This window comes from Ylistrum balloti, unplaced genomic scaffold, assembly GCF_031769215.1.
Source record: "Ylistrum balloti isolate Yb309-2 unplaced genomic scaffold, AGI_CSIRO_Ybal_v1 Utg370000, whole genome shotgun sequence".
Lineage (NCBI taxonomy): Eukaryota > Metazoa > Mollusca > Bivalvia > Pectinida > Pectinidae > Ylistrum > Ylistrum balloti.
In genome coordinates this window covers 1083534-1102321 of record NW_026782078.1, presented here as the reverse complement: position 1 = coordinate 1102321, position 18788 = coordinate 1083534, and the positions used below count along the sequence as shown (strand labels likewise).

At 37.6% G+C, this 18788-nt stretch overlaps 2 protein-coding genes across 2 annotated transcripts in view; one reads left to right on the top strand and one right to left on the bottom strand.

Moving 5' to 3' along the window:
* Positions 1–11405, bottom strand: part of LOC132548080 (unconventional myosin-XVIIIa-like) — a 69076-nt gene extending 57671 nt beyond the window's left edge. The window contains exon 1 of the mRNA XM_060211904.1: positions 10377–11405. Coding sequence (XP_060067887.1) covers positions 10377–11405 — 1029 coding nt within the window. The remainder of the gene's footprint in view (positions 1–10376) is intronic.
* Positions 11406–12287: 882 nt separating this feature from the next.
* On the top strand, positions 12288–18714 carry LOC132548042 (nicotinate-nucleotide pyrophosphorylase [carboxylating]-like). Its single transcript, XM_060211864.1, has 3 exons — positions 12288–12962; positions 15899–16030; positions 16172–18714. The coding sequence occupies exons 1-3, from the start codon at positions 12384–12386 to the stop codon at positions 16391–16393; spliced, it is 933 nt and encodes a 310-aa protein (XP_060067847.1). The 5' UTR covers positions 12288–12383; the 3' UTR covers positions 16394–18714.
* The last annotated feature ends 74 nt before the right edge of the window (positions 18715–18788 follow it).

Below are 18788 nucleotides of genomic sequence, written 5' to 3'. Positions count from 1 at the left end.
CAGCTCAATTTAAACTCTCAGACATTAACAGTCACCCAGAAGTCTGGACAGTACCCTCTGTTTACAGTCAGCTCAATTTAAACTCTCAGACATTAACAGTCACCCAGAACTCTAGTCAGAAAGCTAGCCACCCAGACTGAGAAGCTAGATAACTACCCAGGTGTGACATTATCTGGCGTAAATGGAATGTTAAGTCTTCGTCGTCAGTATCATCCTGATTTAAGACTTATTGGTAGTAGAAAAAGGAAGTTGTCAAGCTTAACTTGTAATTGAACCTCTTTATATTTTTTGAATGAAAACACTTTGCCAACGCTTTGAAAAGTAAAGTATTAGGGTGCATTCTTATCACAAAGTGTAATCTAATTCCATTTCAAGAGAATACTTAAATTGGTTTTGAGATGACCCCCTAAGTAAATGTTGTCCACAGCTGACGCTTTACAGATGCACATCAAGGGCAAGTAGTATGCATTTATACAATAAGAATCACCTAGATAACTTGGGAGAGAAATAACACTAGTTACAAAATGACAAACCAAATCTACGTCTGACAGGAAGAAGTAAACTAAATATTTGACATATTCTCAGTCTGTCCTTGGGAACATTACTGTCCTCAGTTTTCAGCTTGGGAGACTGATCTCAGTTTTTAGCTGGGGAGACTGTCCTCAGTTTTTTGCTGGGGAGACTGACCTCAGTTTTTTGCTGGGGAGACTGACCTCAGGTTTTTGCTGGGGAGACTGCCCTCAGTTTATAGCTGGGGAGACTGCCCTCAGTTTTTTGCTGGGGAGACTGCCCTCAGTTTATAGCTGGGGAGACTGACCTCAGTTTTTTGCTGGGGAGACTGCCCTCAGTTTTTTGCTGGGGAGACTGACCTCAGTTTTTTGCTGGGGAGACTGCCCTCAGGTTTTTGCTGGGGAGACTGACCTCAGTTTTTTGCTGGGGAGACTGCCCTCAGTTTATAGCTGGGGAGACTGACCTCAGTTTATAGCTGGGGAGACTGCCCTCAGTTTATAGCTGGGGAGACTGACCTCAGTTTATTGCTGGGGAGACTGTCCTCAGTTTATAGCTGGGGAGACTGCCCTCAGTTTATAGCTGGGGAGACTGCCCTCAGTTTATAGCTGGGGAGACTGTCCTCAGTTTATAGCTGGGGAGACTGCCCTCAGTTTATAGCTGGGGAGACTGCCCTCAGTTTATAGCTGGGGAGACTGCCCTCAGTTTATAGCTGGGGAGACTGCCCTCAGTTTATAGCTGGGGAGACTGTCCTCAGTTTATAGCTGGGGAGACTGACCTCAGTTTATAGCTGGGGAGACTGCCCTCAGTTTATAGCTGGGGAGACTGCCCTCAGTTTATAGCTGGGGAGACTGACCTCAGTTTATAGCTGGGGAGACTGCCCTCAGTTTATAGCTGGGGAGACTGCCCTCAGTTTATAGCTGGGGAGACTGCCCTCAGTTTATAGCTGGGGAGACTGACCTCAGTTTATAGCTGGGGAGACTGCCCTCAGTTTATAGCTGGGGAGACTGCCCTCAGTTTATAGCTGGGGAGACTCATCATAATCCATAGATCTATATATTTAGATGTTAAATCCCATTCTTGTTTTATCCAGTACCTAAAGATGATATCTCCTGGGAGTACCACAAGCTTATGATGGTTGTTATAATAAGTTTAGGGTTATTTTTACCTGTGTTCTTATTTACCTGTATTTACACTGAAATGATGACAATTAGTAGAACCTAACAAGTCTACAAGGACAATTAAATACAAAATTTTATCAACTGAAATTGATCACCTTTACTAATGAAGATAATGGCATTTAAGTCAGACAGATGACCTACACATGTCTGATCCATCACCAAACTATAGTCATCTTGGTTAAAAGTGAACATACTATCAACTACACACGCCAAATCACCTCAAATCCTGTCTTAATGTGTTGTTACTTGTATATTCATCAAAATTATGTAATGTATTATATCAAACTTTTGAAAAGGTTCTTTTTCTCATCTTAACAATAAAATGGGGAACATATAATACCATATTTATAGGACAATAAGTTCCTGTCTGGTAATAATCTCACCCCCTGTCCTGTTGTAAGCCTACCTTATGACACTGAATCAGAAGAACTGTCAATCCCAACCCTGAGTTTATAGTAATTATTATTAAGATAGTGGTCCTTCACAAAACCACCTGTAAGCCTAGGATGTTTACTGTTAGCCTTCTCCAGCTTTATTGCTGCCATTTACTATAAACAACCCATGCTTATCTGTCTGGTAAGGCATCTATACTACAACATCCATCACAAGCTTCTACAGTATATTGACAGACAGTACTGTATTATTAGTCTGTATCCACTTGTTATTATGGTAGTTTAGGTTTAGGATGTAGTGTTGTGAATTGAAAAAACATTACAGGAGATATATATGATTTATCATGTACCAGACTGAGTACAAACGGACCGGGGACGGACTCAGAATGAGTAACTGATTCACTGGGAACAGTCTGTCTGTATGATGAGACTAACAGGTGCCTCAGATAGACCTGTCAGTAAGTTGGAAGGATTCTTTTTTGATGAACTGGGGTGGGAAATAGAGGTAGAGATGTGTGGGGTGGGAAATAGAGGTAGGGATGTGTGGGGTGGGAAATAGAGATAGGGATGTGTAGGGTGAAAAATAGAGGTAGGGATGTGTGGGGTGGGGAAACAGAGGTAGGGTTGTATGGAGTAGGAGGGGAATGAAGCATAGCATGGAAGGGAGGGGGGGGGCAAGAAGTAGAGTTCAGTAGGGAGGAGAGGGGGATGGGGAGGTGTACTGACAGTTCTTTGATGAAAAAGAGTGAAGATAATGAAGGGGTTAGGGGAGGGTAGAATTCAGCTTTGGGAGGAAAAAAGGTGAGGATAAGTTGGTACAGGAAAGTTCCTCAGACCTCACAGAGGTATTTGATTCTTACTCCTGGTTGTATGTTGTAAGACGATTAAAGGATAGGGTTGGACAAAATAAATAAACAACATCCATGACAGTACAATGCCACTGGTCACTGTATATCTCTTGTTCTGTCCGTAGCCTACAAGTGACTTTACTCAGTAAGTAGATGACAGAGACTGATGTTTCTACTACAGAAACAAGACTTTCTCCTAATGGTATCCTAAGGACCTGAGACATTGCTAAGTTTACAGAGACCAGCAGCAGGCCTATCTGTGTGGAATGTTACAGAAAACTGACTGGTGGCTATTGGATGTAATGTTTTATCAGTATCTCTTTATTTATCTGTTTGAAGGTGTATGGATTATCTTGTAGAGATTAAGTATCTCAATGTGCAGTGATAAGCCCAGTGATATCTAGGGGGCTGGTTCATTGTCCGGTACCCCGTCAACCATCTGGCATAACCAGTTTCCATCAGAGCAACTTCATTCTACCTACAGAAAACAGTTTCCTTAAGATTTACCATTACAACTGTATGTTTACTATGACAACGGATTGTTTACAGAAACAATTGTGTTTGCCATGACAACTGTATATTTACCATAACAATTTTCTTACCATGACAACTTTGTGTTTACCATGACAAAAGTATGTTTACCATATCAACTACTATATATGCTTACCATAAAAACAATGTTTACCATGACAACTATGTTTACCATGACAACTTGTTTACCATGACAACTTGTTTACCATGACAAAAGTATGTAAACATGTCAACTACCATATATTTTTACCATGACAACAATGTTTACCATGACAACTATATTTTTTGAAATAAAGTGTACATTCACTTTGAGAACTGCATTAATTCAGACAACTTTGTAGTCTCTGTGACAATGATATACTGGTACACAATCACCTTACACTTGTAAACATAAATCCTATCCAATATTTTATTATGAACCCTGCCTATAAACTATATATATTTTTGTATCCTCCCTCTAATGAGTAACAATTCCAAGGAAATTTTGTGTATCAAATGTAAAAGAACATTTAAGGTAACCAGAATCCTTCAAATAATATAATGAATATTACAGTCAATACCTTGGGGAAACAAAGGTTTATATCTTTTACAAAAATGTTTACATTGTTAAGCGTCACGTGAAATTCTTGTTAATGGCTTCACTTCATGAATCATCGTTACAGTCCCAGATCTCTGTTTACATAGGACTCAACACTAGTTTTTATCATACAGAGCAAGATAAAAAGTCAGAAAAAAGCACAAACCATCAAGAAAATGGCAATGAGAAAAACACTGGCACTAATGATAAACATGCTTACAGGAAAAGACAAACCCACTGAGACAGTGTTACTGGTATACAACATGAATACTAATAACAGAAAAAGGATGCCACATATGAAAACAAAAATAATCAAAGACTATCAACATCAGAACTAGAGAAAATAAACCAGGGATGATTAGAGCATCTGGGTCACTCAATAATCAGGCCCCTTGGCTAGACAACAGCTGTGATTAAATATGTGTCATTATACCCTGTCATCAGTGTGCACACATTTAGCCATACTGTACATTGGGTCATCTATCTCCTGTTGACAGGCAGGTCAATGTGACCAGGGTCGTTTCAGGCCAATCAGTCCACATCTAGACAAGAGCTATGTATATCCATTTTGTACACCTCTGGGACTAGTGGCTGCAAGCTGTTAATGGCTAATTACTGTAATTGGTAGATAATCTTGTGGTGTTGACTAACCTATAATTGCTGGTGATGTAATTACAGTATGTTGGATGTGGTTTGTTTGATGGTACAGGATACTGCCCTTGGACAGGCTCCAATCTAAATGGCCAACAGCCTTACTATGCCTGGCAATCAATAACTTATTTATAACAATGAAGTGTGTGTTAACTTTTCCCAGAGTAATCAGACCAAAATGGAAATTTTCTTCTAACCAACTTATCAATATGTTTTTTATTAGAGATATTGTTCAATTTGAACACAGGTAATACCTTTAGGAATCCAACGTGCCTGATTGGTCGAACAATTGAACGATATCAAATTATGATCTATAAGATCTGCTGACTTGTTTGTGAGAAGATATTGAAAGTTTCTTAATCTTTCCAGGTTTAGAGTTACTTCCCTTGATAAGATGTTTATCCTTTATTTTGATGCTGTAAACAAATTAAATACACTTGCAACTTTTGGATAGGAAGAGGACTTACTTTAAGTATGTCCAAGTTGACCTGCGGAATTTGTTTTTGTTTTTTTTTCTATATATGTATGAAATACTCTGTAGAAATATCAATCATCTGATACAACTATTCTGTCTGTACCAACACAAGAGGTTCTAGCATGGTCAGAGAGTTTAATGCTTAATACTGAGAAGCACTTGACAGTAGCGGGCTTATTACCTGGCAGAGGCTTATTGCCCAATGAATACAGTTAAGAATATTAATCTAAAATATTAGCTGAGTATACAAATTTGTGTTTTTATCTTTAATGAACCCAAATATATTAAAACTACATCCTCAGAAATTATTTTACCAACTGTACAGTAATAGAAATCCACTGACAACAATAGTGTTGATATCATCACTGTTTTCATGGTCCTTTAGGGTACACTAATCCAGTCATTTTATATTTACTTCATAAAATGTCTGACAACATAAAATTTGACAAATCACTTAATCTCCTTTTACTGTGGAATGCCAAAGTAAAGACATAATCAGCAATCATATCCACACAGAGACAGCCAAACATTTTGTAACTAGGAGAGATGTATTTTTTATTAGAAGTTATACAAATTGGAAATGAGTCACTGTCGTTCACTACAGTAGATATCCTCAAAAGAAACACAGTTCAAATCTTTCAATCTGTTCAGTTCCAACCTACACTTATCTCCAAAGGAACAAACAGCAATGTAGCTTTCTTCAATAACATTTACATCTAATATACTTTTCTATTTTTTTTTTTTTTAATTTTTTGGTAAAATTTTAAACAAAAGCAAGGGTATTTACTGGAGATTTTCCCTGTCAGTTGCTGACATGTTGAGATCTACATTTAGATCCATCTGGTCTTGACACTTAAAATTCTATAAATAGATCATCAAAGATCCCCCTGACTTTCTACAAATTATCCAGATGGTGCAGTCAAGGTTACAGTACACTTGGTTTAAAATGCTCATTAAATTTGTGTAATTTTGTGGTAAGTATGGGGGCGGTGTGTGATTATACACAATAATTGTGGAGCAGACAACTCAAGCTTTACTTATGTTAAACACAACCCCCTCCAGCTACAACATTACATGTTTGGAAGGTTAGAGAGTGCATTGTTACTAAAATCTCCATAATAGAATACAAACACTGTGTCATAGGTTCTATTCTGACTTAGTGCAATAAAGAAACAGACAGTTGTCAGAAATTTGATCAAAATCCCTCACGAAAGAAAGCACCTAGATTGCAGACAAGGATTTCTTTACTATCGTAAAATTGACCTTACACACTTTTAACACAAATTTGTTCAGAATGTCCTTCATATTAAGGTAAAGTTTGATAAAATCTCAAGAATGATGTTGCTGTAACACATTTTTCTTAAAATATTAACAGTGACCTTGGCCCTAAAACCTTGATACATAAATCTGTCCCAGATATTACCGTCATCCATAAGTGTGTATAAAGTTTGATATAAAAATGTCACCTATGTACAAGACATCCCTATATCTCCTCCGACATTTATCACAAGAGAATAGAACTGTGCCATCTCATTACTTAACTCCTCTTCATAATCAAAATGATAAATACTTTTTTAACAGCATCCTGTCTGATAATTTGTCTCCCTTTGAAAAGTAAAAACTTTCCTACTAACTGTATAATAAGTAATTTCTATACAGCAAGTGACAACAGTCACTCAACCCCGAGTTATTAATTAGTTACCTCCCTTTGAAAATTAATACCTATGCAGAAACTAGATTACCAGAGATTTGGTAATAAAGTGAACAAACAGACAGATTCTGAACAAGAATTAGAGCCCAATGTAAAAAAAACTGACCATGTAGGGACAAGCTGACAGGTTCTGGATAGGTACTAGAATCCAATCTAAAAGACAATTGACAATGGAGGGACAAGCTGACAGATTCTGGATAGGTACTAGAATCCAATCTAAAAGACAATTGACAATGGAGGGACAAGCTGACAGATTCTGGATAGGAGCTAGAATCCAATCTAAAAGACAATTGACAATGGAGGGACAAGCTGACAGATTCTGGATAGGAGCTAGAATCCAATCTAAAAGACAATTGACAATGGAGGGACAAGCTGACAGATTCTGGATAGGAGCTAGAATCCAATCTAAAAGACAATTGACAATGGAGGGACAAGCTGACAGATTCTGCACAAGGACAAGAGTCAAACCTAAAAGACAATTGACAATGTAGGGACAATCTGACAGATTCTGCACAAGGACAAGAGTCAAACCTAAAAGACAATTGACAATGTGAAAGTAAACAAGGTTACAGACATAAGGTTCACACTAGAAAACTCTAGACCACAGGAACTCCACACTAAAGTACATGATATCAAAGGGTTTAGTTATACATTCTGTTCAAACTGCCTGAGGTTAGAGTAGAATGGGTATCATTGATATGGTCCATCAACCACCAGTCTAGTCAGCTGGGTGTTAGTAATTATATAAAGACACAAGCCCTTGACCACTTTATAGATGTCAGCCCTCCAGGTCTACAAATGTACAACCATCATTATCTATCTCTGTCAGCTAGTCTAGTCGTTTCATTCAATAGTGATGGTATATGGCTAATCAGAGGCCCTGTGTGGAAATAGTTCCCAAGGGCTGAAATAGTGAAGGTGTGAAATTACTATCACCAAAATATGTGGGCCACGCTAGATAGGGACAGCTATGTTTAAACAATAAACATGTGTACTGTACTCTAATCTGGGTAGGGACAGATATCTACCTAATATAACATAGATCATCTCGGCAATGAACCGTCTTATCTGGATTACAATAGGACTTAAATAGTTTCGAGAAATACCTTGAAATTGACAGATTTCAATTAGGTGACTCATATTACAATGGTAACATATTATCAGTAACACTGATCCTTGAAAGGTAAACATTACAAAACTCATTTAAACTATGGCTCTGTATTATAAACAAGAATTTCTATCCAAGGTTGGAAATAAAACTTAATCTACCTCATTCTATATTGTACTAGAATCTGTTTATGCATAATTCCACAAATCTCCAGTTTGATTCCATATTTGTCAATTTACCACCAAAGCAAAAACAAAGCCTTTTACTACCCAAAAATTTACCAAAAACAGGGGAAAAAGACCTCTTCCTGGTGGCACTGAAATAAACTTTCAACAGTTAGAAGTTCTTGAATCATCCCATCCCATCCCAAAACGATCAGATAATTATACCCTTATATAAAGTCTGAGGTTGAAATATAAAATTGAAGTCAATTAAGTTTTATTTATATAACAACCCAAAGAAACCTATAGAAGTTGAGAATTAGTTTTGATTCGGCACACCACTGATACGCCAAGTACTCAATACCAGTCTCATAATTATTACAGACACAGCACTCTCTACACACATTCGAAATATCTCTGCAAATCAATGATAACAAAGATCACTTTATGTTGTAAATTCATATCAAGTATGGTGCATGTGTACTGTTCTACTTTGAACATGATTGATGTAACATATAAAGACATCATTAGTGTATATGATACCTACTTCATCCAAACATTTAACCTTACTTCAAGTTATGATAACAGTATAACAAATCTTTTAACACAGGCTTCATTAATTTTAAGTTTAATTTATTGCACCAACTCTAACCCAAGTAAAATAATTTGAGGTCACAGTAATGTATCAACATTTGATGTTAGGTTTCCCACTGATTCTGACGTAGTCACTACCAGTACACAAAATGAATATACATCTCAATCTTATTCACTTCAAATAATTCAGCTGGGTTGGAAATATCTGTGAGACTACAGGACCTGTTTCCTTTTCTATTACCGTACAGTTTGATCAAAAGAAATCTGATAAAATTTATTGATGAGATGTGGAAACACATATTTATGAACATTGTATTCAAATGTATATATTTGTGTATACATGTATATATATGTATTATGGTTGGAGTCTGGTGTAGAGGGTCGAAAAATCGAGCCTGTACCAGAAATAAACTTAACTTAACTTAACTTATAAAATTATCAGATATCTTCCTTCTCATTCATTGCTGTACTTCCTGTTTTGGTATGATTAATTTTTATGTATGATAACAGTTGTTATTTCCTATCACTACAAGTATACAAAAATCATGACAAAGTGCTAAATAAAGAAACAAGATCAAGCTCAACTGTACTACCACTGTCAATCAAGGATTTACAGTCTGTTTACAGACGGTGTCTATACTGACATTGTCTATCTGACGGTGTCTATACTGACATTGTCTATCTGACGGTGTCTATACTGACATTGTCTATCTGACATTGTCTATACTGACAGTATCTATCTGACGGTGTCTATACTGACATTGTCTATCTGACGGTGTCTATACTGACATTGTCTATCTGACGGTGTCTATACTGACATTGTCTATCTGACTGTGTCTATACTGACAGTGTCTATCTGACAGTGTCTATACTGACATTGTCTATCTGACAGTGTCTATACTGACATTGTCTATCTGACGGTGTCTATACTGACATTGTCTATCTGACGGTGTCTATACTGACAGTGTCTATCTGATGGTGTCTATACTGACAGTGTCTATCTGATGGTGTCTATACTGACAGTGTCTATCTGATAGTGTCTATACTGACATTGTCTATCTGACAGTGTCTATACTGACATTGTCTATCTGACAGTGTCTATACTGACATTGTCTATCTGACAGTGTCTATATTGATATGTCCTGACAGTGTCTATATTGATATTTCCTGATCATGTCTATATTGATATGTCCTGACAATGTCTATATAGATACATCCTGACTGTCTATATTGATATGTACTGCCCTTGTCTATATATATATAGATATGTCCTGACAGTGTCTATATAGATACATCCTGACTGTCTATATTGATATGTACTGCCCTTGTCTATATATATATAGATATATCCTGACTGTGTCTATATTGATACATCTAGACTATACTTGATGAACATCAATACAATATCACATTCAGTCACTGAGGTATCTCAACATCCATACCTGAATTTAACATATTGATCACAAAAGACCATAACATATATTGTTACAGTGATATTACTCTGTAATGTAAAACAGGAGCATCAAAATTTACATAACATATACATCATAAAATGGAGCTGGACAGAAAACAAGTCCTGTGACAACAACATAATATGAGCATATGACTTCATTTGTGTCTCACCTATTCAATGTACTCACCCCTTTCTTGTGTCTAAAGCTGCCACTTCTCTTGAGAGTACCTCCTTTGATCACGTCATCCTGAACCTCAATTGTTCCGCCATCTGGAGCTGGACGGACACTAAGCTCGATCAGTTCCTGGATTGGCTGCACTTTCACTGATAGAGACTGACCCGATGCTTTGATTAACTCTACAATTTCTTCACGACTAGTGGTTTCTACGTTAGTACCGTTGACCTCAATGAGTTTGTCTCCAGGGATAAGGCCCGTTTGTAAGTTTCGCACACCGCTTCCTGGCTCTGCAAAAATAACAGTGTGACGGGTCTCCTGATTGTCTCCCCCTCCTTTATCTACTAGCACAGCTTTTCTAAGAGTGAATCCAAAATCACCAGCAGGTTGTCGCTTGAGAATTAACTCTCGGATCCGTGGGGGTTGGGGAGGAACTATTGAAGGCAGCCTTAACTTTGATTTGTAAGACTTTTCTGGCTCTTTAGGAGGTTCCTGAACAGGTACGTTTTCATAGGTCTGTTCTTCACCATTGTTTATGATATGTGCTGTCAGCTGATTCAATCTTGTATTTTCTTTTAATATGATCGAGCTATCAATATCTTCTGCTACAGGCCCAGAATGTTTGGGCTTTAAGATACTTCTTGGTTTTGGAGAGGGTTTTGGTTTATCCGCTGAACCTCTACTTGGTACTCGCTCTGGTTTATTCAAGTCACGGATATCAAATTTTCTATCTGTGGGAGGTATCTCTCGTACTGGACTCGGCCGCCCTGAGCTGAGACTGCTGTCACTGCTATCCCTGGGTACTCCATCTGATGATGTGGCCCCTTTTACACTACCAGATTTCTTTGTACGATCTCTGTCACTAAATCTCCGGAAAACACCTTTCTTGACCTCATCAAGTCTTTTTAAGTCATCTTGTGTCATCGGTTCTCGTTCTTTAGCTTTCTTCTCCTTATCCTTTTTATCTTTCTTTTCCTTTTTCCTGTCATCTTTCTCCTTTTTCTCTTTGTGCTCTTTATCTTTTTTCATAAAACTAAACATTTTTTATATGTTTACGTTAAAAACGTTAAGAGGCTATTTCTATCTATTGTTCAGTTTCAAATTACAAGCACTGTAACACTTGTCAGCTGTGAAGATTAAGTACATCAACGTTTTATCTTATGTATGTGTATTGCCACATTAATGACATATGGCAATACAAAGATTAATGCCGCCCGGAAAAGATACTATCAGACACAATATACTATTTTACAGTGACCGCTACGGAAGGGATCGAGTCCAGGAGGACCCCGCCTTCTCAAACCTACTTTCGTTTCCAATAGCGAACGATGCTTCCTGGCTAACAAAATCCAAAATGTATCCACGAAGCATAAGGAATCGAAACAAGTCGTTGTCAACAAATCTCCATCCCACGATTAAATGTCCACACCAAGGCTTACCTTCTTCCTGTTTCCATCGACCAGCAGCACACCATCCAAAATGGTGACTATTCAGGAAATAACCTCTAGCAGCTTCCGGTTACAGTTGAGGGGGCCTCTCAAAAGAGTATTGGTATATTATTTTTATTGGTTTTATTATGATCGGTCCAATGTCATTTTATTTTTATGTAGTATTTCAAGTATTAATAATTCTGTGTTTACTTACAAATCACTTAATCTTTTGAATGTGTTTCTGAAATTAAATGTTCATCTATGTGAAATATAATACTTTTTGATATGTTAGATAAAATAAATACAGTTCATATTACTCAACGAGCACATTCTAAATATCGTGTAATGAATCAATTCTGTAACATTTGAGTATAAAAGAGATCAGTGCATTATTTTGTTTCAAACTCATTTCGCATATTTTTCCAAATCTGCAAAATGCATTCATCGCACAACAACGTGAAAAGTCGGGAAACATTCCGAAGGCCCCGAACAAGTTAGGTAAACAATTTTGTCGGTGCTACACCTGTCCACGAATAACAAAGTCTCTGACTTTAACAGCTGATTCGGAGTTTTGTATAGGCTAGATAACATGTCAGATGCAGATTCCGTTTTAAATGGAATCTACAGACCTAACTTGGCCCACATTATCCACCCGGTAACCTTGCAGCACATGGTCAGAGAATGGCTAAAAGAAGACGCTCCAAATTTTGACTATGGTGGGTTTGTGGTAGGTGAAAAGGAGGAGACAGCAGTGTTGTTGGTGAAAAGTTCCGGAGTCCTTGCCGGTAAGCCATTTTTTGAGGCTGTATTTAAGGAGCTTGATTGCACGGTGGCATGGTGCATCCAAGAGGGTGACTATATAGAGCCGATTAGCAGAGTGGCCACTGTGACAGGCAAGGTGAGACAACTCCTGCTTGGGGAAAGAGTGGCTCTCAACTGCTTGTCCAGAGCAAGTGGCATTGCCAGTGCTGCAAGAAGAATGCGCAAAATTGCAGAAACTGCGGGTTGGTGCGGTGAAATTGCAGGAACACGCAAAACTACACCAGGCTTTCGATTAGTGGAAAAATATTCTCTTTTAGTCGGGGGAGTGTCTACACATCGATATGACTTATCCTCTATGATAATGCTAAAAGACAACCATATTTGGACTGCAGGAAACATTACAAAGGTAGAGCATACTCAAAAGCCTGATTCAGTCTAATAATTCCATTTGAAATAGTATATAGATGAGAGGTACAAGTTTGACAGGAGTGGGGTGGTGGGGATGATCAGTTAGCTCAAGTGTAAAGTTAGTAAGTTTTAGAAACCCATATTACCTGTATTATAGGTTAATTGGCTAGAGTTATTATTTAGTTATGGTTAGTTGCATGTTGTTTGCTTTACTGTAGGTAAATTAACCAGATATATTATATAGCAAGGGTTAATTTGTTAGCTCTACTACAGGTCAATTAGAAAGGGTATTATGTAGTGAGGGATAATATGTTGGTGATACTGCTTAGGGCCCCGCATCGAGATGCAGGTGCATAATAGTAATCTGCTTGTCCATCCATGGTTTTTATGGTTTCTGTACAGTATCTCAAATTTTGTTGGGCCAATGGTACTCATAATTTATGCCAAGCCTCCTTGAAGGATGTGCTTGCATGGAGCTTGTAGCTTTTCATCTCTTAAGGTTAAAGGGCAAAGTCACTGTTGCTATAGATATAGTAGAAAATCCGTTTCCATTTGAAATCTAGAGTTTGCTTTGGCCAATCAAACCCAAACTTCATATAGTATTTCCTTACTGAAAGTGCTTGCTTGGGATGGCTTTACAGTTTTGAAGGTCAAAGGTAAAGGTCACTGTTACTATAAATAGAAAAAATAAGTTTTCCTGCGATAACTCAAGTTTGCTTTGGCCAATCAAACTCACACCTCATATAATGCTTCCTTACGAAAATGACTGCTTTGAATTGCTTTTCAGGTCCCAGGGTCAATGGTCCAGATTACAGTTATTCAAAGTAGAAATTTGGGTTTTTGTGATATAACTTGGGTTCCCTTGGGCCAATCAAACTCAAACCTAATACAATGCTTTCTTACTGAAAGCGCTTGCTATGGATTACTTCTCAGTCCCAGAAATCAAAGGTTCTATTGCTGCTAGAATGGAAATCCATTTAGTGGAATAACTTGATGTGATGCTTCTTAACCAGAAGTGCTTGTTATAGGTAGATTCCATTCAGGGTCAAAGGTCACTGCAACTATAAGTTAAAATCAGTATCTGTATGATAACTTAACTTTCTTATCAAATGTGCTTGCTTGGGATATTGCTTTTTATATACTAATTCTAAGTTCAAGTTCACTTTTATTATGAATTAAAAAAAATCACATTGTTGAATGTATTTGTTAGTATGTATTTTTTTTGTATTATTTAACCAGAGTTAATTAGTTGGCTATACTGAAGGTAAATTAGTAAGGGGTAATATTTAGCCAGGGATAATTAGTTATGGTAACTCTAGTTAGCTGGGATATTAATCACGATAATCCAGTTAGCTGGGATATTAGTCACAGTACATTTTTTTTTGTTAATAGCCAGGGTAAAAGTCATGGTCACTGTAGTTAGCTGGGATATTAAGTCATGGTAATCCAGTTTGCTGGGATATTAGTCAGGGTAATCCAGTTTGCTGGGATATTAGTCAGGGTAATCCAGTTACCTGGAATATCAGTCAGGGTAATCCAGTTAGCTGGGATATTAGTCAGGGTAATCCAGTTAGCTGGGATATTAGTCAGGGTAATCCAGTTAGCTGGGATATTAGTCATGGTAATCCAGTTAGCTGGGATGTTAGTCATGGTAATCCAGTTACCTGGGATATTAGTCAGGGTAATCCAGTTAGCTGGGATATTAGTCAGGGTAATCCAGTAAACTGGGATATTAGTCATGGTAATCCAGTTACCTGGGATATTAGTCATGGTAATCCAGTGACCTGGGATATTAGTCATGGTAATCCAGTGACCTGGGATATTAGTCATGGTAATCCAGTGACCTGGGATATTAGTCATGGTAATCCAGTGACCTGGGATATTAGTCATGGTAATCCAGTTACCTGGGATATTAGTCAGGGTAATCCAGTTAGCTCGGATATTAGTCATGGTAATCAAGTTACCTGGGATATTAGTCATGGTAATCCAGTGACCTGGGATATTAAGTCATGGTAATCCAGTTTGCTGGGATATTAGTCAGGGTAATCCAGTTTGCTGGGATATTAGTTACCTGGGATATTAGTCATGGTAATCCAGTTACCTGGGATATTAGTCATGGTAATCCAGTTAGCTGAGATACTAGTCATGGTAATCCAGTTAGCTGGGATATTAGTCAGGGTAATCCAGTTACCTGGGATATTAGTCATGGTAATCCAGTTACCTGGGATATTAGTCATGGTAATCCAGTTACCTGGGATATTAGTCATGGTAATCCAGTTAGCTGGGATATTAGTCATGGTAATCCAGTTACCTGGGATATTAGTCATGGTAATCCAGTTACCTGGGATATTAGTCATGGTAATCCAGTTAGCTATTAGTCATGGTAATCCAGTTAGCTGGGATATTAGTCATGGTAATCCAGTTACCTGGGATATTAGTCATGGTAATCCAGTTACCTGGGATATTAGTCATGGTAATCCAGTTACCTGGGATATTAGTCATGGTAATCCAGTTACCTGGGATATTAGTCATGGTAATCCAGTTACCTGGGATATTAGTCATGGTAATCCAGTTACCTGGGATATAAGTCATGGTAATCCAGTTAGCTGTAATCCAGTAATCCAGTTACCTGGGATATTAGTCATGGTAATCCAGTTACCTGGGATATTAGTCATGGTAATCCAGTTACCTGGGATATAAGTCATGGTAATCCAGTTACCTGGGATATTAGTCAGGGTAATCCAGTTACCTGGGATATTAGTCATGGTAATCTACATTTTTTTGTTAATAGCCAAATCCCCATATTGTCTATTTTAAGAGCTGAATAGCTTTCTGGAGTTGCACCAGACCTAGGCATCACTTCTGTTGATTTGCTTATCAGTTGCAGGGGTCAATACTAAAGATCATATGCCAACTGGATTTTGTGTATTACAGGCTGTGAATGATGCACATGTTGTCGGGGGATTCTCCACCAAGGTGGAGGTGGAATGTCGTTCGGTCAAGGACGGGATGGAAGCTGCAGCGGCAGGATGTGATGTTGTCATGCTGGATAATTTCTCTCCTGAGGTACAGCTCTCTTTCATTTTTAGATATGTACTAATATCTTGATGTACCATAAGTATTTATGTTCAAAGTCTGTACACTTAACCATATTCTGTACAGAGTAATGATATCAATTGTGTTTATATTTTCATATCTTCCTTCAAGGCAATACCCGCTGCAGCTAAAGAGTTGAAAGAAAAGTTCCCCAAACTGATTGTGGAGGCTAGCGGCGGGATAACGGAGACAACACTTCTCTCTTATCTGGATGAAAATGTTGATGTGGTGTCCCTTAGTCGTCTTACGCAGGGCTACGAGACTGTGGACTTCTCTCTGAAAATCTTAAAGAATGGAGTAGATCCAAGGAACTTACATGTGGAAAGTTCTTAGTATAATGATTACCTCAAGGAATTAAATTAGTGATGTTACAGAATAGTTTCCCCTTGTTATTATCTAGACGTTATTATATTCTTACTTTCAGGCAATAGTTACTATGCACCTGACCTTGTCCATTGATGGGTGTTGAAATAGTTCTTTCTTTCCCAGTGCTGAGTGTTGAATGATTGTCTCCCCTAGCTCATCACTTGATGCTTTGATAGTTCCCCCCTTGCCCCAGACCTAAGTGGTACTTTATCACGTCCCCTCGCCTATCACTAGGTGATACATGATCGTTTTTCCTTAGTTTTTGCGCCATTGTCTCCTTATGCCTCTAGGCTGGTGTAAGAATTGTCTCCCCTTGCCGAAAATGGAGCGATAAATGATATTACTGATGCAAGGTGGCACATAGTCTGTCCTTGCCAATAGCTGGGTGATACATAATCCCTTGTTGATACTAGGTAATTGTGTGTCTGGTACATGATTGTCACCCTTTGCTAACTGATAGGTAGTTCATGGGAGTTTCCTCTTACAGTCTGTACAGTGGTGGTACATGATAACCTTCCCTGCCACATCACAATCACATCATGATTGTCTCCCCTTTAATCATACATGGTACATCTTCCCTTGACCATGGCATGGTTTGGTACATGGTTGTCTCTTGTTGACCATTGCCCAATCGTACATGATAATCTCCTCTTTGACAGTCTCTTGGTGGTACATGATTTTCTACCCATGACCTCCACAGTAAGTGGAACATGTTGGACTCCAAACCGTAACAGTCAATAGATTGTACACATACGTCTACTTGCTGGGTGTTACATGATTGTCTCCCTTGGACTACTGCCAGGCAGTACACTTTGTCTCATTCTGACATGCTAGGTATAAATGGGAACCCCATGGCTGAACTATACAAAACTTTTGTTACTAGATTAGGTTGGAAATTGGTTAATGTGCTATTTCCAGTGGGTCCAATAATTCATCCCATTGCAGTATGGGAAATGTGATCAGTCCTTCAAAGCCTCTTGCAGATACAAGATAGTCATTTGTATGTACAATGTACTAGGTTAACTTGTGCTGGATATGAAATGTGATGGCTTGGTTCATCCAAATGTTAATGTTTTTGTAACTACTGCATCATATGTCTGCCTTCAGACTGCCATATTCAACAAGTTCATCTGCATTTTAGCAGAAAGTTTTCCTTAAAGTAATGTGCCAGCAGGAGGTTGATCAAGTTTTATTAAAATTTTCTCTAATGGTGCAATTTTTAATTCACCTTGTATTCATATCCTCAAGTCTAGTTTCAATTAAAATTTTACATATTTTAGAAATAAGTATTGTACACCTTATATGCAATTATACCCTAATGATATCAGGTTGTTTTGAAGTCACTGACATGATTGTAATTTTGCACATCCTATTTTATGTTTTGACAATAATTACAGAACGAAGTACTGATACTGATGTATGCAGTATTGCATTGTGGATGTTCTTTCCATCCAAGATTTCAGAGCAAATTGTGGACCTTTAATCATTGTGGTCAAATCAAGAGGAAGAGCTGTGATATATTCTTAATTTTGAACACTGATCCTTCATCTAAGTAAATGAAAAGTATTGATTTTAATATTGAAAGATATTCGTTATAATCTCCCATTTAGGATAAATGTGAAATTTAGACAAGTGTAAGTTAGTTGGGAAACAGATTTAAAAGTACCATGTTAATCTTTGTAGTCTACAGCAGAACAACTATTTACACGAAAATGGGAATTGTGTGACCAGCTGTTTTTACTGTGATTTATCTTAAAGGCTATAGATAAAGTGTTGTAGGTTACAATTTTATAAGCATCACAAATTTTCGTTTTATGAAAACAAGAGTGAGAGGTAGGTATGCTCTGGGAGATAAAAGATTAGTACACAAGTACAATGTAGTAATGGCTGAATTCAGTAGGCAAATATATATGTAACCTGAAGTTCAATTAAGTTTTGTTTAGAAGTTGGAACCATCAGTGAATAGAAACAAAAATATGGTGCAGAAACAATTCCCGTTATTTGCCAACCTTTCATAAAGGAACCATCTTGGTGCTTCCATTCATCATGGACACTGTTGTTTGTAAAAAAAAATGTACCTCTAGTGATTTATCTAACAATAAAAATCTTTCAGAAGTACTGAGGTTTACTTTTACTGGTTTTCATTTAACCTTATTTTCATACTTCCGGTTGTTCAGTTTCTACAACAAAATGTTTCAATTGCAAGATTTGACTTATACTGTTTATTTTTATGTCTTTTTTTTAAACAATATTTTTATATGAATCATATTGTAGTATTACGATTTGAGAGGAAATAAATATTGATATGGTTTGGCGAGTTGTGTAATGTGTAATTGTTAATAAAGAGGGGTGATAGCAAGAA

Excerpts from the sequence above, each read along its gene's own strand:
- LOC132548042 (XM_060211864.1), top strand. The coding sequence starts at position 12,384 with ATGTCAGATGCAGATTCCGTTTTAAATGGAATCTACAGACCTAACTTG. Across the intron at positions 12,963-15,898 it reads CTGCAGGAAACATTACAAAG|GCTGTGAATGATGCACATGT; the intron begins GTAGAGCATACT and ends TGTGTATTACAG. Across the intron at positions 16,031-16,171 it reads TGGATAATTTCTCTCCTGAG|GCAATACCCGCTGCAGCTAA; the intron begins GTACAGCTCTCT and ends TCTTCCTTCAAG.